Raw genomic sequence first — 18538 nt, 5'->3', positions numbered from 1 at the left:
TATCCATCTAGCATGTTATTGTTCATTCGTGTGAGGGAACTTGTAATAAAACTTTACTTATCAACCGAAATTATAAGCGAAAATATCGCATTTTTTAGCACTTAATATAATCCTACAATTAACAAATTGGTTTTTAACTTTGAATTTAAGAAAAATAAAAACTATTACACACTTAGTAACATATCTATCGATGTATATTATTTCATGACAAATCACAAATAGGTGAGGATCTTTTATCGATCATGTGACCAACTAAGTTAAGAAAGAGCGTTCTTATCTCATATGAGAATTTATAAGTCTTTAATATTTCTCTTTAATGTAAGTGTATTGATACGTACGAGTTTGTGTATGTGAATATAACTGTGTATTGTTTTCAAACCATTGTCATGTTTAAGCTTTACGGTTCTAATTTTGACTTTCCACTTAGCATTATTTGAAGTCCTTCGCATGTATTAAACTATAGAAATATCACAAAACATTATATTTTCATTCAGTCTTAATTACAAAACCATACAATAAGATGAAGACAACACCGAAAGTATAAAGATTACTTACAAGAAAGTGCATATAAAAAATATATGTAAGAGTGATTTCAAAGTATAATCCATCACCCATATTCAACAACTCAATAAAAACACAAGTCTCTTTTAAAATGATAAACACAATTTATTCACACACACAGTAAAAGACAATTAAATAAACTTACATCTTTAAGTAAAACTCTTCAAAACTTTCAAGCATATTTTTAACATCGATTGCATCAAATAAATCAGACACATGACATTTTAAACATGGACTATCAACATTCAAAGTAACGAAGTCACGAGTCAAGTTTTCCCAATTAACATTAAAAAGAGCCTGTTCGAAAAAAGTGTCGAACTTTCGACCCCTTGTTAATGATTCACATTCATGCACTCTCATGTAAAAAATGAATCCATTTTTACAACCCACACATTCTTTTTAGAAAGGTACTTTATGTTGCATATGAGCTCATCAAATAGTCACTTACGTAGAGAATCAGCCAGTTTACTAACTTCTTGTGATGTATATGTGCTGATTTTATCACATCGACAATCACAGGGATATTTTTTCTCAATTTCCGAAAGGATGTACTCTTTTAGAGTATAAGTCATAAGTTTGTCTTTGACACTACGTGAGATACAAGGGGACGCGTAACACAATTTGTCAATCTGGCTTTCCAAAAGTAGAACTCTATCAGGCATCAACTGGAACACTTCTCGTTTCAGTTTGAACAATCTTTGCACACTAACACAGATGTTACCATTCGCACTCGACTCTCCTTTTTTTTATAACAAAAGCGAAATCACGGTCTTCGATTAATTTTTGATTTATATTTTTACGTAGGCTTGAAATAAGTGATCTCCACACATCTGGTTCTAAGGAAATACCATCCATAGTTGGTCGAAAAATACCATCTTTCCCACACGTATATCTTCTAATATGCACGCGTGTACGTTTCCGAAAAGTATTCACCAAAAGTGAAAATACAATCACCCAAGTGTATCATATCATCAGGCTGTGGAGAAGCCTCAATGTTCATTTTCATGTTCGTTGCATCCCATCTGTTCATCTTCAGGCTTCAAAGTTTCAGAATGATTTTCACCAGCGTTAGTCATTCTTAACTCTCATAGGATTAGGAGTCACAATACTAAAACAACTTCCTGTGAACTTAAAAAATAAATCAAACTAGGTTTTAACACTAGCTGGTGAAGAAAAATCCTAAGTACATAGAATAAAATTTCACGATCTCTTTCAAACCCCAGAATCACCCTGAAAATGATTCTCCAAACATCCACTATAAACCAATGAATATTCACTTTAACCAATGAGAAGTGTACATAAGTCTCTTGCTACTGACGTCATAGAATATCACACGAACTTTTGAGCAGAGTTGAGTTGTTTTCCTCAGTATTCAGATTTTTAGAAATGCCAACACTTTGACTTCCAACTTCACCCAGACCTACTACGAGTAATTTTAAGATGGTAGAAGGTTTTCACATCACATCGAATGCCGATGACGTTTTCACATCTCGCGCATGACATGGTCAATCACGTGTAATTGATCATGTCAATTTGCATCAGATGCGAAAACGTCATTTTCAGGGTGGTTCTGAGCTTTGAAAGAGATCGTGAAATTTTATTCTATGTACTTAGGATTTTTCTTCACCAGCTAGTGTTAAAACCTAGTTTGATTTATTTTTTAAGTTCACAGGAAGTTGTTTTAGTATTGTGACTCCTAATCCTATGAGAGTTAAGAATGACTAACGCTGGTGAAAATCATTCTGAAACTTTGAAGCCTGAAGATGAACAGATGGGATGCAACGAACATGAAAATGAACATTGAGGCTTCTCCACAGCCTGATGATATGATACACTTGGGTGATTGTATTTTCACTTTTGGTGAATACTTTTCGGAAACGTACACGCGTGCATATTAGAAGATATACGTGTGGGAAAGATGGTATTTTTCGACCAACTATGGATGGTATTTCCTTAGAACCAGATGTGTGGAGATCACTTATTTCAAGCCTACGTAAAAATATAAATCAAAAATTAATCGAAGACCGTGATTTCGCTTTTGTTATAAAAAAAAGGAGAGTCGAGTGCGAATGGTAACATCTGTGTTAGTGTGCAAAGATTGTTCAAACTGAAACGAGAAGTGTTCCAGTTGATGCCTGATAGAGTTCTACTTTTGGAAAGCCAGATTGACAAATTGTGTTACGCGTCCCCTTGTATCTCACGTAGTGTCAAAGACAAACTTATGACTTATACTCTAAAAGAGTACATCCTTTCGGAAATTGAGAAAAAATATCCCTGTGATTGTCGATGTGATAAAATCAGCACATATACATCACAAGAAGTTGGTAAACTGGCTGATTCTCTACGTAAGTGACTATTTGATGAGCTCATATGCAACATAAAGTACCTTTCTAAAAAGAATGTGTGGGTTGTAAAAATGGATTCATTTTTTACATGAGAGTGCATGAATGTGAATCATTAACAAGGGGTCGAAAGTTCGACACTTTTTTCGAACAGGCTCTTTTTAATGTTAATTGGGAAAACTTGACTCGTGACTTCGTTACTTTGAATGTTGATAGTCCATGTTTAAAATGTCATGTGTCTGATTTATTTGATGCAATCGATGTTAAAAATATGCTTGAAAGTTTTGAAGAGTTTTACTTAAAGATGTAAGTTTATTTAATTGTCTTTTACTGTGTGTGTGAATAAATTGTGTTTATCATTTTAAAAGAGACTTGTGTTTTTATTGAGTTGTTGAATATGGTTGATGGATTATACTTTGAAATCACTCTTACATATATTTTTTATATGCACTTTCTTGTAAGTAATCTTTATACTTTCGGTGTTGTCTTCATCTTATTGTATGGTTTTGTAATTAAGACTGAATGAAAATATAATTTTTGTGATATTTCTATAGTTTAATACATGCGAAGGACTTCAAATAATGCTAAGTGGAAAGTCAAAATTAGAACCGTAAAGCTTAAACATGACAATGGTTTGAAAACAATACACAGTTATATTCACATACACAAACTCGTACGTATCAATACACTTACATTAAAGAGAAATATTAAAGACTTATAAATTCTCATATGAGATAAGAACGCTCTTTCTTAACTTAGTTGGTCACATGATCGATAAAAGATCCTCACCTATTTGTGATTTGTCATGAAATAATATACATCGATAGATATGTTACTAAGTGTGTAATAGTTTTTATTTTTCTTAAATTCAAAGTTAAAACCAATTTGTTAATTGTAGGATTATATTAAGTGCTAAAAAATGCGATATTTTCGCTTATAATTTCGGTTGATAAGTAAAGTTTTATTACAAGTTCCCTCACACGAATGAACAATAACATGCTAGATGGATATTTGAAAGCTTGAGTGAATGATTTGTAAGTATCTTAAACATTATTATTATTATTTGTAATGCGTGTGTGTTAATTAATACTTAGAGTGCAAAGAGTAAATGGTTAAGTGCTATTGGTTATTAATACTAAGAGTAAAGTGATATTGAGTTTTAAATTTAATTAAATCATTTCGTTTGAAGATTCAGTTGAAAAAATTTTATTTTGTAAGTTTGAAAATTTTTGAAAAAAAAAAAGATTGAAAGGAAAAAAAACAATATGTTACAAAAATATTATTATTATTATTATTTTGATTTGAAAAAAATATTTTTGCGGAAAAATTTACTGTTGTAAGATTAAAAATTTATTTTTATATGATTGAAAAAAAAATTGATTTTTTTTAATTAGTGGAAAAATATTACAAGTTTGAGAAATTATTTCTTAAAAACATTTTATATGATTAAAGAAAACAAAAATTTTTGATTTCATTTTCTAAGTAGAAAAATATTACAAGTTTGAAAAAATACTGTTTTGAATCAAAAATCTGTTTTTGAAAGAAATATTCTTACAAGCTGGAAATTTTTTTTATAAGTTTGAAATGAAAAAGAAATTAATTCGAAACTACGAATTAAAATCTAAAATTTTGTTTGGAAAACCTGACATCAGGCTATTGTCGATCTATGTGCTTGATATTTGAGAAACGTGAACTAATTTTAATTGGTCAGAAACAGTGACATCACTTGAAAGACGTAGGCCAGGTGGTGAATAATACTAGCACGTGGGGTTTGTTATCTGTTATCGGTAAAGGGGTAGATAGCAATATTGATAAAGTCATTTTCTCAATTCGCCTCGGTGTGTGTGTGGACGATCCGAAGTGCTGTAGGATTACGGTAGTTTTTTTCAACAGCCGAGTTGATTTGCGATATCACGGCATGCGTTCTGCAAATCGACGATGGGCAGCCAGCCGTATGCAGCGATTTCAAATAAAACATGCGTGTAATTGTAATTTTGTGAGATTGAGTTATAATTAACAATCCACTTATTACAATTTCATTCACTGTTTTTAAATAACTTCGCGATAGCTGGTACTTGAGGGACTTCACCCCAAAAAGGTTAGTCTTTTGTACTTAATTTTAGTCAGTATTTAGCTATAACTTAATTTGTCAAAATTTAGATTAAGTTTCTTAATTTAACGTATAGCTGTCCATTTGAATGTATCGTTCGAAAAGGATAAAGACTAAAATAAATGATATCGATTTTGTTAAAGAAATTAGTTGTTAAAGTAAAATATTATTGGGAAAATGAAATAGCCAAAGTGATTCTAATTCATGAAGGTTGAAAATTTTGTTTTATTCTAACAAGAGTGCTTGTATGAAAAAAAAAATAATAATAATAAAGTAAAACACTATGCGATAAAATGACTAAGTTAAATACTAATCAAAAAATAATTAATGGAGTTGATTAAATAAAATGTGATAAATTAAATGAAACTCTTGAAAAGCATATAAAGTGATAAAATGTAACTTGAGTGCGAAATTTGCTTACTGGAAAAAAATTAAATAAGTTGATTTTTTTAAAATCGTGAAAATTTATTAATGATAAGTGTTAATTACTACTAAGAGTAAATTGATTGCAAGTTTTTAAAATAAATTAGTTGGATGAAAATTGTAGACCTGATAATGTTTCGAAAAATTTGTGGGTTCGATTCCTGTTACTAATTGTGAAAAATTTCTAAGTTTAAAAATAACGGGAAAAAAAACCGATAAAGTAAAAACAAGCAAGAAAATGATTAAGTTAAATACTAAGCGATAAAATGACTAAGTTTAATACTAATCAAAAAATAATTAAATAAAATGTGATAAATTCAATAAAACTCTTGAAAAGCATATGTAGTGATAAAATGTAACTTGAGTGCGAAATTTGCTTACTGGAAAAAATTAAATAAGTTGATTTTTAAAATCCATGAAAATTTCTTAATGATAAGTGTTTATTAATGCTAAGAGTAAATTGATTCCAAGTTTTGAAATGAATTTCAGTAGAAGTTATTTTTCGGTAAGTCTATTTTTAAAATTTGCTGACATGAAGTTTTGATACTCGACTTATAATTTTAACATTTCTCGGGTTCTTCATTGATGTTTAACTTTTTTATGTGATGTGTTTTATTTTAGCGTAGGTAAAAATAATTAAATAAAAGTGAAATTTATAAATTGTAATGAAAATTCTGTTAATGAAATTAGTTGGTTGTAAAGTAATATTTTGGAAAAGCTGTAATGAATGATAAATAGTAAAACGCAGTAAGTAAAATAGTAAAGAATGGTAAAGTAAAATAAAATAGTCAGAGGGGATTTAATTCATGAAAGTTGAAAATGTTGTTTTATTCCATCAAGAGTGTTTGCATGAAAACAAAAATAAAGGAAAATATGATTAACTTAAATATCGATGATAAAAAATAATTATTAGAGTTAATTAAATGAAATGCGATAAATTAAATGAAACTCATGAAAAGCATATGTAGTGATAAAATATAACTTGAGTGGGAAATTTGGTTACAGTAAAAAATTATTTAAGAAGATAATTTTTAAAATTCATGAAAATATTTGATAGTGATAAGTGTTAATTAATACGAAGAGTAAATTGATTGTAGATTTTGGAAAATTAAATGGATAAATGTATAAAAATAATAACGTATGTGATAATGTAAAATAATAATAATGAAAAAGAATCAAAGACGATTAAATGAATCTAAATCGTAAATGAGTTGCTATTTTAGTAAACTCAAACTAGAGTGAAAAGCATTTTAGTAGGAACATGTTAAAATCTCTTGTGCTAAGAAAAATAAATAACTTTTAAGCATAATTTTGTAACTGGAATAAATGTATGATAAAATGATTAAGTTAAGTATTAATGAAAAAGTAATTATTAGAGTTAATTAAATGGTATGTGATAAATTCAATGAAACTCTTGAAACGTATATGCAGTGATGAAATGTAACTTGAGTGCGAAATTCGCTTACTGGAAAAAAATTAATTAAGTTGATTTCTTAAAATCCGTAAAAATTTGTTAATGATATGTGTTAATTACTACTAAGAGTAAATTGATTGCAAGTTTTTAAATTAAATTAGTTGGATGAAAATTGTAGACCTGATAATGTTTCGAAAAATTTGAGGTTTCAATTCCAGTCACTAATTGCGAAAAATTTCTAAGTTTAAAAACATCGGAAAAAAACGATAAAGTAAAAACAAGCGAGAAAATGATCAAACTCTAAAATATACTAAAAAAAAAAAAAAAATCGAAATCACGAAAAAATAATCTAAGTCTGAAATGATTGAAATTAGTTAAAGACTAAAAAGTTAAGAAAATAGTTAAAGACTGAAAATAATTGAAAAACGCTAAAATAGTGAAGAAAAAATCAAAGTGCTAAATGACAGGAAAAAACGTTAAAGTTCAAAATGTGTGAAAGAATATTTAAGTTAATTATTTCTTTGAAAATTTAACAAGTAAGAAAAAATATTTTGTTGTATGAAAGTCAAAAAAAAAAAAATTAGTTAAGAAAATTATTTCTTCGAAATTTTTACAAGTTAGAAAAAATATTTGTAAATTTGACAAAGAAAAAAGAAATTAGTTAAGAAAATTTAACAAGTTAGAAAAAATAAAAAGGATAAAGTTTGAAATGCATGAAAAAGAAAATCAAAGTTTAAAATATATTTCAAGTCCACAAAGCATTGAAATAAATCTAAAATCTCGAATGGGTTGTATTTAAATAAATCTTTACTTAAGTGAAAACTTTGTTATTATGAAAAATAATAATAATGATTATAGTTTCAATTATGAGCTGAAATTCAGTTAATGATATGCCATGATTAGTACTAAAGAGTAAATTAACTGATGGTTTTAAAATTAATTTAATTGTAATATTTGTTGTCATGGTACAGATTCACATTAAGACTGAAAGAGTAATGAAAAATATAGCATAGTGGTTAGCATACGTTTTTGCTAACTCAAAGTTTGGGTGTTCGATTCCCAACTTCAACACTCTGTAAAAATAAAAATAATAAAATTCGTAGAAATAAAAAAAATAAAAATAAACCTCTCAATAGATGGCGCCATGAACGTTAAACACCGCATAAGTTAAAGCATAGCAACAGGTGTTGCCAACCGAAAACTAAAAACTCTGGTTGTCATGACAACAAGTTCAAAATATTCTAAGTCCAAAAATGCGCGAAAAATAAAAAGCGCGCGAAAAAACCTCATCACCTTCTACGGGTTCTCGCGGCGGCCCCGGTTGTGGGGAGGGACGGCGTCGGTGGGAGGGGGAGGCGGCGCAACCCCAAGGTCGGAGGAAGTGGAGGTCGGAGGAAGATCGTTAGGGGGTGGGGAGGAAGTGGGAGGCGGAGTGAGAGGGGGCTATGAGCCCTAGAGCCCCCTCCTGGCCCAGAACCCCCATTTTCCCACTACTTGTGAGTGAAAGAGGTTCCGAAATTCGGCACCAGGAAGTCCGGATCTTAATAAGTCAGGATTTAAAGTTTAGTCAACAGTGCAGCATTGCTAGTAACAAGGCCAATAAGATGCTTGGCTTTATCAATAGATCTATTTCAAACAAATCTAAAGAAGTTCTTCTGCCCTTATAGAAGTTTGGTAAGACCTCATTTGGAGCATGCTGTTCAGTTTTGGTCTCCTTATTTTAAGAAAGACATTAACGTATTGGAAAGGGTTCAAAGGCGGGCTACAAGGCTAATAAATGGACTTTCTCACTTAGACTATGATTTCAGGCTTAGAAGGCTAAAAATGTACAGTCTTGAGCAAAGAAGAAACTGAGGGGACATGATTTAGTAGTTTAAATTTATTAAAATGAAAGATGTTACGGGGCTGAAGTTTAGCACTGAAAACAGGACAAGGGGTCATTGTTGTAGGCTATTTAAATCTCAGGCTAACATGGATATTAGGAAACATTATTATTTTAGCTGGGTAGTGGAACCTTGGAACAGATTACCGGAAGAGGTGGTAATGAACAAGGGATTAGATAGTTTTAAGAGGGCTATTGATCTTCACTGGGGATTGTAAATTGAATAGGACCAGTCTAGCTGGGCCCAGAGCCTGCTGCTGGTCATCACTTTTGTATTTGTATTTGAAATTGCAGTCCGACACAATCACGGCTGAAGTCTCCAGGCTGCTGTTTTCTTCTAGGACAGCTTGAAACTTCGTACCACGTTACAACAAATAACTCTATTTGAATGGTGACTATGTAGATCTGAATGACGTATCTATAAATCTTCAAACTAAAACAGTTTTCATTTTCACAGTGGTTTCCAGTTTTTACTAATCAGGTCTCGAGAAAACATAGCCCTCGTAATTGTTTACTAATTTAACGTCCTTTTCTCACTCATTTCTTCTTTGTCACTTTTGCTCTATGTACAATGCTCCAAAAGGTGTTTTTTTGGATTCAATCTCCACTTACACGAGCATCTATGTTTCATTTTCTCGCCGCAGTTGCTGAAAAACAAATGAAGCCCTTCGTGAGCCAATTACACCCAGTAGACGTCGTTGTTGGAGCTACAGTAGTTTTGGAAGCCAAAGTTATGGGAAATCCAGCGCCAGAAATTCAGTGGTGAGTATTTTAGGCAACTAAGAATCGTTTCATACATAACTAAATTGTTTGATACATAAATAATCGTTTTATACATAAATAAATTGTTTGATACATAAATAATCGTTTCATACATAAATAAATTGTTTGATACATAAATAATCGTTTCATACATAACTAAATTGTTTGATACATAAATAATCGTTTCATACGTAACTAAATTGTTTGATACATAAATAATCGTTTCATACATAAATAAATTGTTTGATACAGAAATAATCGTTTCATACATAACTAAATTATTTGATACATAAATAATCGTTTAATACATAACTAAACTGTTTGATACATAAATAATCGTTTCATACATAACTAAATTGTTTGATACATAAATAATCGTTTCATACATAACTAAATTGTTTGACACATAAATAATCGTTTCATACATAACTAAATTGTTTGATACATAAATAATCGTTTCATACATAACTAAAATTTTTGATACATAAATAATCGTTTCATACATAACTAAATTGTTTGATACATAAATAATCGTTTCATACATAACTAAATTGTTTGATACACAAATAATCGTTTCATACATAACTAAATTGTTTGATACATAAATAATCGTTTCATACATAACTAAATTGTTTGATACACAAATAATCGTTTCATACATAACTAAATTGTTTGATACATAAATAATAGTTTCATACATAACTAAATTGTTTGATACATAAATAATAGTTTCATACATAACTAAATTGTTTGATACACAAATAATCGTTTCATACATAACTAAATTGTTTGATACATAAATAATCGTTTCATACATAACTTAATTGTTTGATACATAAATAATCGTTTCATACATAACTAAATTGTTTGATACACAAATAATCGTTTCATACATAAATAATCGTTTGATACATAAATAAACACGTTCTATCCATTTGAAAAAAAGCATAGGAAGGCGGTAGGCCTTAGAAAGGATTAAACAGTAGAACCTCCTTTGAGAGAATCGTCAGAATAAGGGACATTATTCAGACTATCTAAGGATTAAGATAAGGACTTATATAATATCCAAGGATTTAGATAGATATTAGGACAGTTAGATATCAGGACTCTAAGATTTAAGGAATATCTATTTCGGGGCACTTTTTCTGGTGTCAGTCTCTTTTAACGGGTCCTCCATGTGTTTGCCTCTTATTAAGGAGCACTTGATTTAAGGGACGGTCATGGGGGAAAATTGCAAAAATGGAATGCACCTCAACACATTTAAAAAGTAACATCAAAGAAATTGTGAAAGAATGTCTGTGGCGTTGTGCCTGCGTCCAGAAGACCCCACAGTATCTACCGCCCTTGAAATTTGGTACAAAAATTTTTCGAGATCTGGTAGTTTTGCATTTCGGAGCGTTTTTTTAATTTATTTTTTATTTTTAAATTTAAAATTGCTTTTTTAAGTCATTTTTTAAACTAGAATATCACATAATTTGCGTATTAAAGGATTGAAACATTTCAAACACCCCTTTATATTCTGTGTCTTTCGAAAGGGCTATTTTTCTTCATCAGATTAAGTTTATTGCAATTATTTTTCGAAAACGAATTTTCAAACGTACAAAACGGTCGCTTTTGCTACGCTCAGGAAGGCCTTTGCACATACATATGTGAAATTTAGTGTGGAACCCGGGAGAGGGTTTTATAAGGCATTGGTTTCAGAAAAAAAAAACTGTTTGGCCAATAACAGGAAAATAAACCGTAACGTGAAGGAACAAGTAAGGTATCAGTTGAAAGAAATAGTGCTCAAAATATTTTCATGGGATAGCTGCTTACGCATTTTGCTTGGTAATTTCAATTTGACCACTCATAAAAAAATATTTAAAAGGATGTATTTTATATTGCGCATTCACACATGCGTGAATACACAAACACTCGCAGAGAATTTTCTTTCGCTATAGTTATTTAGAAGTTCACAAATAAAGCAAGCATTCCTGTTTGTTGAAGTCTTTGCTAATTTCTTGCAGGACCAAAGATGGCGTACCGCTGGAAAGCAACTCCCATTTTAAGATATCACGAGAAGGCGACAAATCAATCCTCAACATAGATCCTTCGAGAGCGGAAGACAGCGGAGAATACACATTAACGGCTACCAATACACTAGGCAAAGATGAATCTTCGGCAGCAGTCACAGTTTCTGGTCAGTCATTGAAAATATTACATTCAAATGTATTTGATAGCACGTATCGGAATTTCATGCTACCATAAACTGAGGTGTCTTCGGGTAGCAGGCCCCTCTTGTAAGTCCTAAAATGAGGTTTCCTTTAAAGAAACGCAAATAGTATCGTGAGTTTAATTAAGTATTCTTTCGTGAGTTTTATTAAGTCTGCTTTTCCAGACAATAATGCATTTCTGTACAATTCTAAGTACCAATGATGACAATCAGACAAACATAAAATTGTGAGCTTTCGTCATTTGGTGAAGAAATAAAACTCATAGGTCATGTTGTGGTTTAAGTCCACCTATAAGCATGCTTGCATGCTTGATTTTTTTTTTTTTTTTTTTTTGAGCAATCACGATTGCTTATTGTTCTCATTTGACCGTCTTTGATGTTCCGTGCCTTTTTCAACCACCACCTGCAGACGCGGCTCCGTCCTCCGGTAGCCACTCCTGGTCGGTGGCGTCCATGTCCTAGACACACGCACGCTCATACACATACGCACTTACACATATACACACACGCCATCGTACATACACAAAGGTCTACGCACACACAAAAGCCTACACATACACAACTAATACACACATCTCCGTTCAACAGGAGGGTAGACTTGGAGGGACAAGAGCCGTGTCTAGAAAAAAGTGAGTAGAGTAGTAACCAATGACTTGGATCCTGTCGCAACTTGTGCTTGCGAAAAACATAATTTGAATTCAAAATTTAAGAATTCAAATTAGTTAATTTTTTTTTTGCTTTAGGACTGACAGTTGGTCAAAAAAAAGTAAATTTTGCGAAGGTGAAGCAAAAAAAAGCTAGGCCAAGTATCGTGGACTACATGTAAGTGCCATCTTCCGTCGCTCGTAGAAATCGAACCATTTTGTGCCGCCCGCCTTGTCTGAGTGTCAGAACAGTCTGACTGTGATAGGGAGGTCCCGGGTTCGGATCCCGGCTCGGACATGGATGTACTTTCTCTCTTCTGTCCCTATCCTTCCTTTTCGTGAATGTGTTGTTGTGTTGCGAATGATTGCCTAACCTATAAACGGATCCTTATGGCATGTGTGCACTATAAAAGTCGGACTTCACACCAAATTACGATACAGTTGGAAAAGTGAAGCAGTGCACCCTAAATTGCCAGCCTAGCTGGCACACGACAACAACAACAAACCGTTTTGTTTATTGGCTTACTATTTATTCCCTGCCATTGACTAGAGAGTTTACTGTTTTTCCGAGGAAAAAAAACGAAATTTGTTACTTACTGTCTTCCCATGTCAGCCCCTCAAATACAGTTTGTGTTCGGCAATACAACGTTTTAGGAAGCTGGAAGGAATGGTGAAATGCGGAAATTTCAAGTGAAACTTTTTAAACATATATCCTTTAACTCGGATTGCTACGGATCAAACTCACCTGAGAAATTAAGTTTTTCTTATAACTCAACGACCTGCGATCGCAGCAGTTGTCTTCTTGACTTCATTCTCCGTAGCCATGCTTCTCGAATCGTTTAGTCACCCAGGTTCAAACGGTAGTTTTTCTGAATTGAATAAGTTTCTGTTGAAAGGGGGTAAGGAAACTTGCGAACTGCATTGACTTACACCCTTTTAACAAAAAAAAAAGAATCAGTTCTAGTTAATGATTACGGGGAGACTATTGTACCTTGGACCACTTCTAAAACTTTTTGGTTTTCAAAAAAAAGAATGTGTGATTTTTATGGTTTTTAGTTATTAAAACTTAACTTTAAGCCTTTTTGCATACGTAAGAAAATATTTCGGATTATAAAAAAATATTTTTCTATTTTTGTATATTTTTCACAAAGTTTATGTAATTTGGTCCATGGTACATGATGCTCGTGTACCTTGAGACAAACCTCTTGTACTTGCTTAACTGCATAACTTACGTTGTATTCAAGTTTATTGGGCCCACTTTCATTCAACTTTCTTAAATGCCTAGTAATGGTTGACCTGCTCACTTTGAATACTTTTTCGGCCTCTCTAAAAGTAATTTTTTGTCAGAATCATTACTTACTGCTTCAATCCCTCTTGATTCCAGTTTTACTTCGAGGCATGATGAAATCCTACCTAAAAAGAATCACTACAACCTATTGTACCTTGATCCAGTGGTTCAAGGTTAATTTAAATAATTTAATTTATTTAAAAAATGCTATTTTACACCTTTAAGTATGCTTATTCTTGTACTACAAATTGAATTTGTGGAATGTTGATATAAAATTTTTAAATAATTTAAGTCCATTTGAAAAACGGATGGGGACACGCCAAAAGTGTAACTTTCTGGTAATTTAAAATGTTTTGTAGAAAAAACTAACTGAGTTATTGTTTTAATAAGAGTAGAAAAACATCAGATAAGTTATTTCTAACTATTAAAAAAATGAAAATACTTTCTGAGTTAAACAATTTTTGTGTTAGGCTCTTGGGACATAATACTGCTAGGATTTTGTAGAATCACCCATAAGTAACTAATGGCTATAAGTGCTACGTCAAAATACTGTACCATCCTGCGGAAAAAATCGAAGCAATGAGGCCTTATCGCCTAGGCCAAAGGTTCTCAACCTTTTCAATGATACTTTCTGTTTGCTTAGCGGATCACAAACGCCATAAATAATATTTTCACAACAGTTTTTTGGTGAAAGGAGATGATTTCAAAAGTTTTCTTTCATAAATTACAAATATAAAAATAGTATAATTCAATGCTCAAATGCTCGCGGACAGCATAAAATGCTCGTAGACCACATGCTGAGAAGCACTGGCCTAGGCAGTAACGTAGTGGTCAATTTCAGCGTGGCATGTTTACGGCAAAGTCTTAGCATAAACGAATATCAAAGAAAATTGAGTACTCGTTGAATATGTTGTTGCAGTAAAACCAAGATGTATTGCGTAAAAACTGAAAAAAGCAGCTTCCTCCATTTGATAGGTTCACTCTTATTATCGGGGTACTTTGTAATACTAGAAAAAAAAATTTAAATATTTTTTTCCTAAACCCTTTTCCCTTTGATGCATAAATTACATCGTTTTATTTAGTCAAAATGTTGACTATGTACCTTATTAACCTGACGGTTAATAAGGTACATAGTCAACATTTACTTAATACATTAACTTAACGGTTATAAAACGTCTCTGCGATGCATTGTGGGTACTGTAGCAAACGAAAATCCAGTTCTTCGGCATCTAATAACATTTGATTTTCTGCGATTTAAAAACTCTTCTTACTATTTAAAAAAGAATTATTTTGGAAGTTTTAAGTTAAGCAACGTTGTAAAAGATGGATGAACGGTTCATTTGATACAAAATACTCTCTTTATAAGTCTTTTTTTTTCCCCTGACTTTAAGCCTCTTTGGTTCTTCAGCAGAAACATGGTGAAAACTCACATTCTCTTTTAACTTTCTCTTTTTCTCAGCATTTTTCATGCAGTCATAAGTCTGTATATACCCTAAGCATGTTCATGATGCATATGAAGTCCAGTATTCATTAAATAAAATGAGTTTCTATTCGTAACTCCAGAACTCGAATACGCTACCTTGTGATGATTAACAATACTAAAGAAAAAGGTAAAACATTCCGTTACATGTGTTTTTTTGAGGGAGGGGGGGGAATTACAGGCTTCAGACAGTTAATGGTGTAATGTTATTTCAGAGGAATAGAAAAGAAAGTTTCCCACAAACACGATGAAACATAACTGCCATTCATTACACTTCAAAGCAAGTTATAAGTTACGGCATCGGTTTGTTTTACCTTTTTCATCCGCCATTAAGTCAGTGGCTGCAGCGCCCCCTAAAGTTTATTGGAGTTGCGAACAGCTAACACTGTCGCCACAAGCGAGTCAAATTACCTGCAGACCAACAGCTGAAGGGACCGTTGCCAAAGTCTGAATAGGGTCCATTGATAATAGGGGAAAAAAATGGTTATGGGTTTCCTTTCCCGTAGAAAGAAGCTGATCTCTCTAACGCAGTGCTATGGACCCTTTGTGTGTACAAAGAAAATGGCACATAAGCAATCAATCTTTAAACAATGAAATATTGTAAGGTTATGGTTATAATAGTTAATAATACAGTGTAGAACCTCCATTAAGGGACACCTCCGCAGGGCCGGATTTAGAAGTGTGGAGGCCCCTAATCAGGGTTCGAAACGATCATCATATTTTCGGAAATATCCGATACTTTGATATATATCTAAATATTTTTATATGTATGTTTCTATCCGATATTTTCGACCCGTGAAAGTTAGGGTATTTTGTAAAAATTTTATTGTGGGGGCCCCTTTGTTGTGGAGGCCCCGGGGCAGTTGCCCAGCCTGCCCTCCCCTAAATCCGACCCTGCACCTCCGAATAAAGGACACCTCAATTTAAGGGACATTTTTTCTGGTCCAAGTCCCTTTGAATAGAGACTTCCATGTATTTACCTCTAATTAAGGGACACTCTGTTTAATCGGGACAGTCACAAAGCCAAAAAAAAAAAATGCAAAAAATTATGAATAAGTGCATAAGAAAAAGTGAATTTACTGGAGTTAAAGTTTCACCTTTCCTCTAAAAAATAATTGAGGTAGGTTTGATATACAGATATGTGAAGGAAACAAGTAATGTATTGTAAAAAAACTTACTGAAATTAACATTCATAATTTGCCTTCTCAACAATTTATTCAAGTAGGTTCAGGGTCAACGGAGAGTGCACAGATAAAACTTAAAATTTGAACATTAATTGTAATTCACATAGTATTACATTGTAAATTACATAACATAAAGCAAATATATGTAATGAATTACTTCAAAATTATTTCTGTGTGCTACAAAACTTTGCCATTACAAAATTTTTTATTAAATTGTAATTAATAAAATAATATAAACTTAGAAATTTGAATAATTGTGAATTTCATTTAGCACGGATGAAACATTTTCAGTATTTAATCATAAGTGTTAACAGTTAATGTTTATTGTGATATTATGCTACTAAGTACACGGCATGCATCAATTCATCCACCTCCGAATAAGGGACACCTCTATTTAAGGGACAAAATTGCTAGTCCCCTTAGTGTCCCTTATTTAGAGGTTCTACTGTATTATGATAGTTAATATATGGTGGATTTCAAGCATTGTTTGTGATTATTCTTCATTGCAGTGCCTGGGAAAAAGCCTGCTTTTACGAAGGAGTTGAAAGCAGTCAAAGCGAATGAATCTGAGGAAGCGAAGCTGGAAGTCATTGTGACGGGCTACCCAATGCCTACCGTAGCTTGGTAAGTCGAATACGAAAACCGTACCCCTCTGAAAACGTGAGTTAACCCGTTAAGGCCCGTACACCACACACTATAGTTGGGGCAGACCTAACCTGGCAGGGCCTGATTACCGCACAGGCCTACTAGGCCTGGGCCTTGGACCCCCTCTTCCTAAGGGGCCCCAAATTACTTAAAGAATCATGCATAGCATTACAATTATACAAAAATACACACATTTTTAAAATAATAGCCTTCAGGGGGCCTCAAAATTACTGTGGGCCTTGGGCCTCACTTCTAGTTAGTCGGGCTTTGCCTGGAATCATTGGGAAGACTACGAAGATCGTGATCACAGCGCTACGACGCTGCCAGGTTAGGTTTGCCCCAGCTATGCAGTAGTGTTTTCTAATTAATGAAGCTCTGGTTAGCTGTTGCTAAGAGAGTCCTCTTTTTAAGTATAATAATATTATATTTTTATTTTCTTAATAGTATCAGGTAATTAAATGTGCTAATTTAATTTTACAGTTTGAAGGAATTTACACGCATTTAGTAGCTAAATGTGCTTAAAAAATAGTAACTAAATGTGATACCATTCTTTGCTCCAGTTTAACCAGCTTAACGTTGACCGTGTCCAGAGAGATGTTATGAACAATCTTCTGCAGACCATTGTAGATAAACCGTTTTAATTATGTTATTTCCAAATGTTGTAATTTCAGAGCCTTATCTGAAAACGAAAAACGAACCACTTTGCGTATGGAAATAAATGCTTCACCACTCATTCAAATCCAAAAATTTATATATTTCTTCGTCAATATTGATTTTTGCCTTGATATTGCTTTCACATAAAATGATTTTTTTTTCTGTTAGAAATCCATTTATTTTATTTCGTTGAAATTATTTTATTTCGTTCCGGCTCTTGGGTTCTCGTAGAAAACGGTTTCCTACACTGTACACACGATTCAGAAACGTTCCTGGAAAATAATGGGCAGCTGATGTGTCTAATATCTGCTAGTAACATATCTTGCAAATTCCAGGAACTTTTTTCGCTAAAATTCAGTAACCTTCCTGATATTATCCTGGAAGCCTCCAGAAAAATTCAGAAATCTTCCCGTTTAAAATCAGTCGTGTCCGTGGAAACAATATCTTGGCTTCATTCTTATTTATCAAGGAAGTTAAAAGAGCATTATTGCAAACTGGCCAAAGCTATGCCCGAATTGCAAGTAAGTAACGAGAATTTCACTTGCCGGCAAATCTTGCAAAGCAATGCAGCCCACACTTTTTCGCTCCCTTTGGGAGTTTAATTAGCATGGACGGGCCGTACTTGGAATAAAGCTGATACACTTTATAAATACGCTCAATTAATCTTTAAACTGGGAGCTAAAAATATTTTTAACAACAGTGAAAAGTCTGCATTATTGAGACTTCTAGCAATTCAGAAAACTTTTTGTCAAGAATACTTAATTTTTTCCACGAAGTGGATAAAAACCATTAAAATCCCGAAACGTGACACGGAAATTCCCAGTAACGTTTCAGAATTTTTTTACAGTGTATAAGACTCCCTGATTTTTTAAAAACCACTTCACTAGCAGAAATTTATCACAGAACTCTAACGGCAGTGCTTCTCAACCGGTGTACC

General features: G+C 32.6%; 1 protein-coding gene across 1 annotated transcript in view; it reads left to right on the top strand.

Moving 5' to 3' along the window:
- LOC129217813 (muscle M-line assembly protein unc-89-like) overlaps nt 1–18538 on the top strand; it is a 161798-nt gene that overhangs the window by 115724 nt on the left and 27536 nt on the right. Inside the window, exons 32-34 of the mRNA XM_054852152.1 lie at nt 9377–9494; nt 11501–11673; nt 16812–16926. Coding sequence (XP_054708127.1) covers nt 9377–9494; nt 11501–11673; nt 16812–16926 — 406 coding nt within the window. The remainder of the gene's footprint in view (nt 1–9376; nt 9495–11500; nt 11674–16811; nt 16927–18538) is intronic.

This window comes from Uloborus diversus, chromosome 2 (genome assembly GCF_026930045.1).
Source record: "Uloborus diversus isolate 005 chromosome 2, Udiv.v.3.1, whole genome shotgun sequence".
Classification (NCBI taxonomy): Eukaryota; Metazoa; Arthropoda; class Arachnida; order Araneae; family Uloboridae; genus Uloborus; species Uloborus diversus.
Note: the sequence above shows the minus strand (reverse complement) of the source record. Positions and strands in the feature narration are given on the sequence as shown.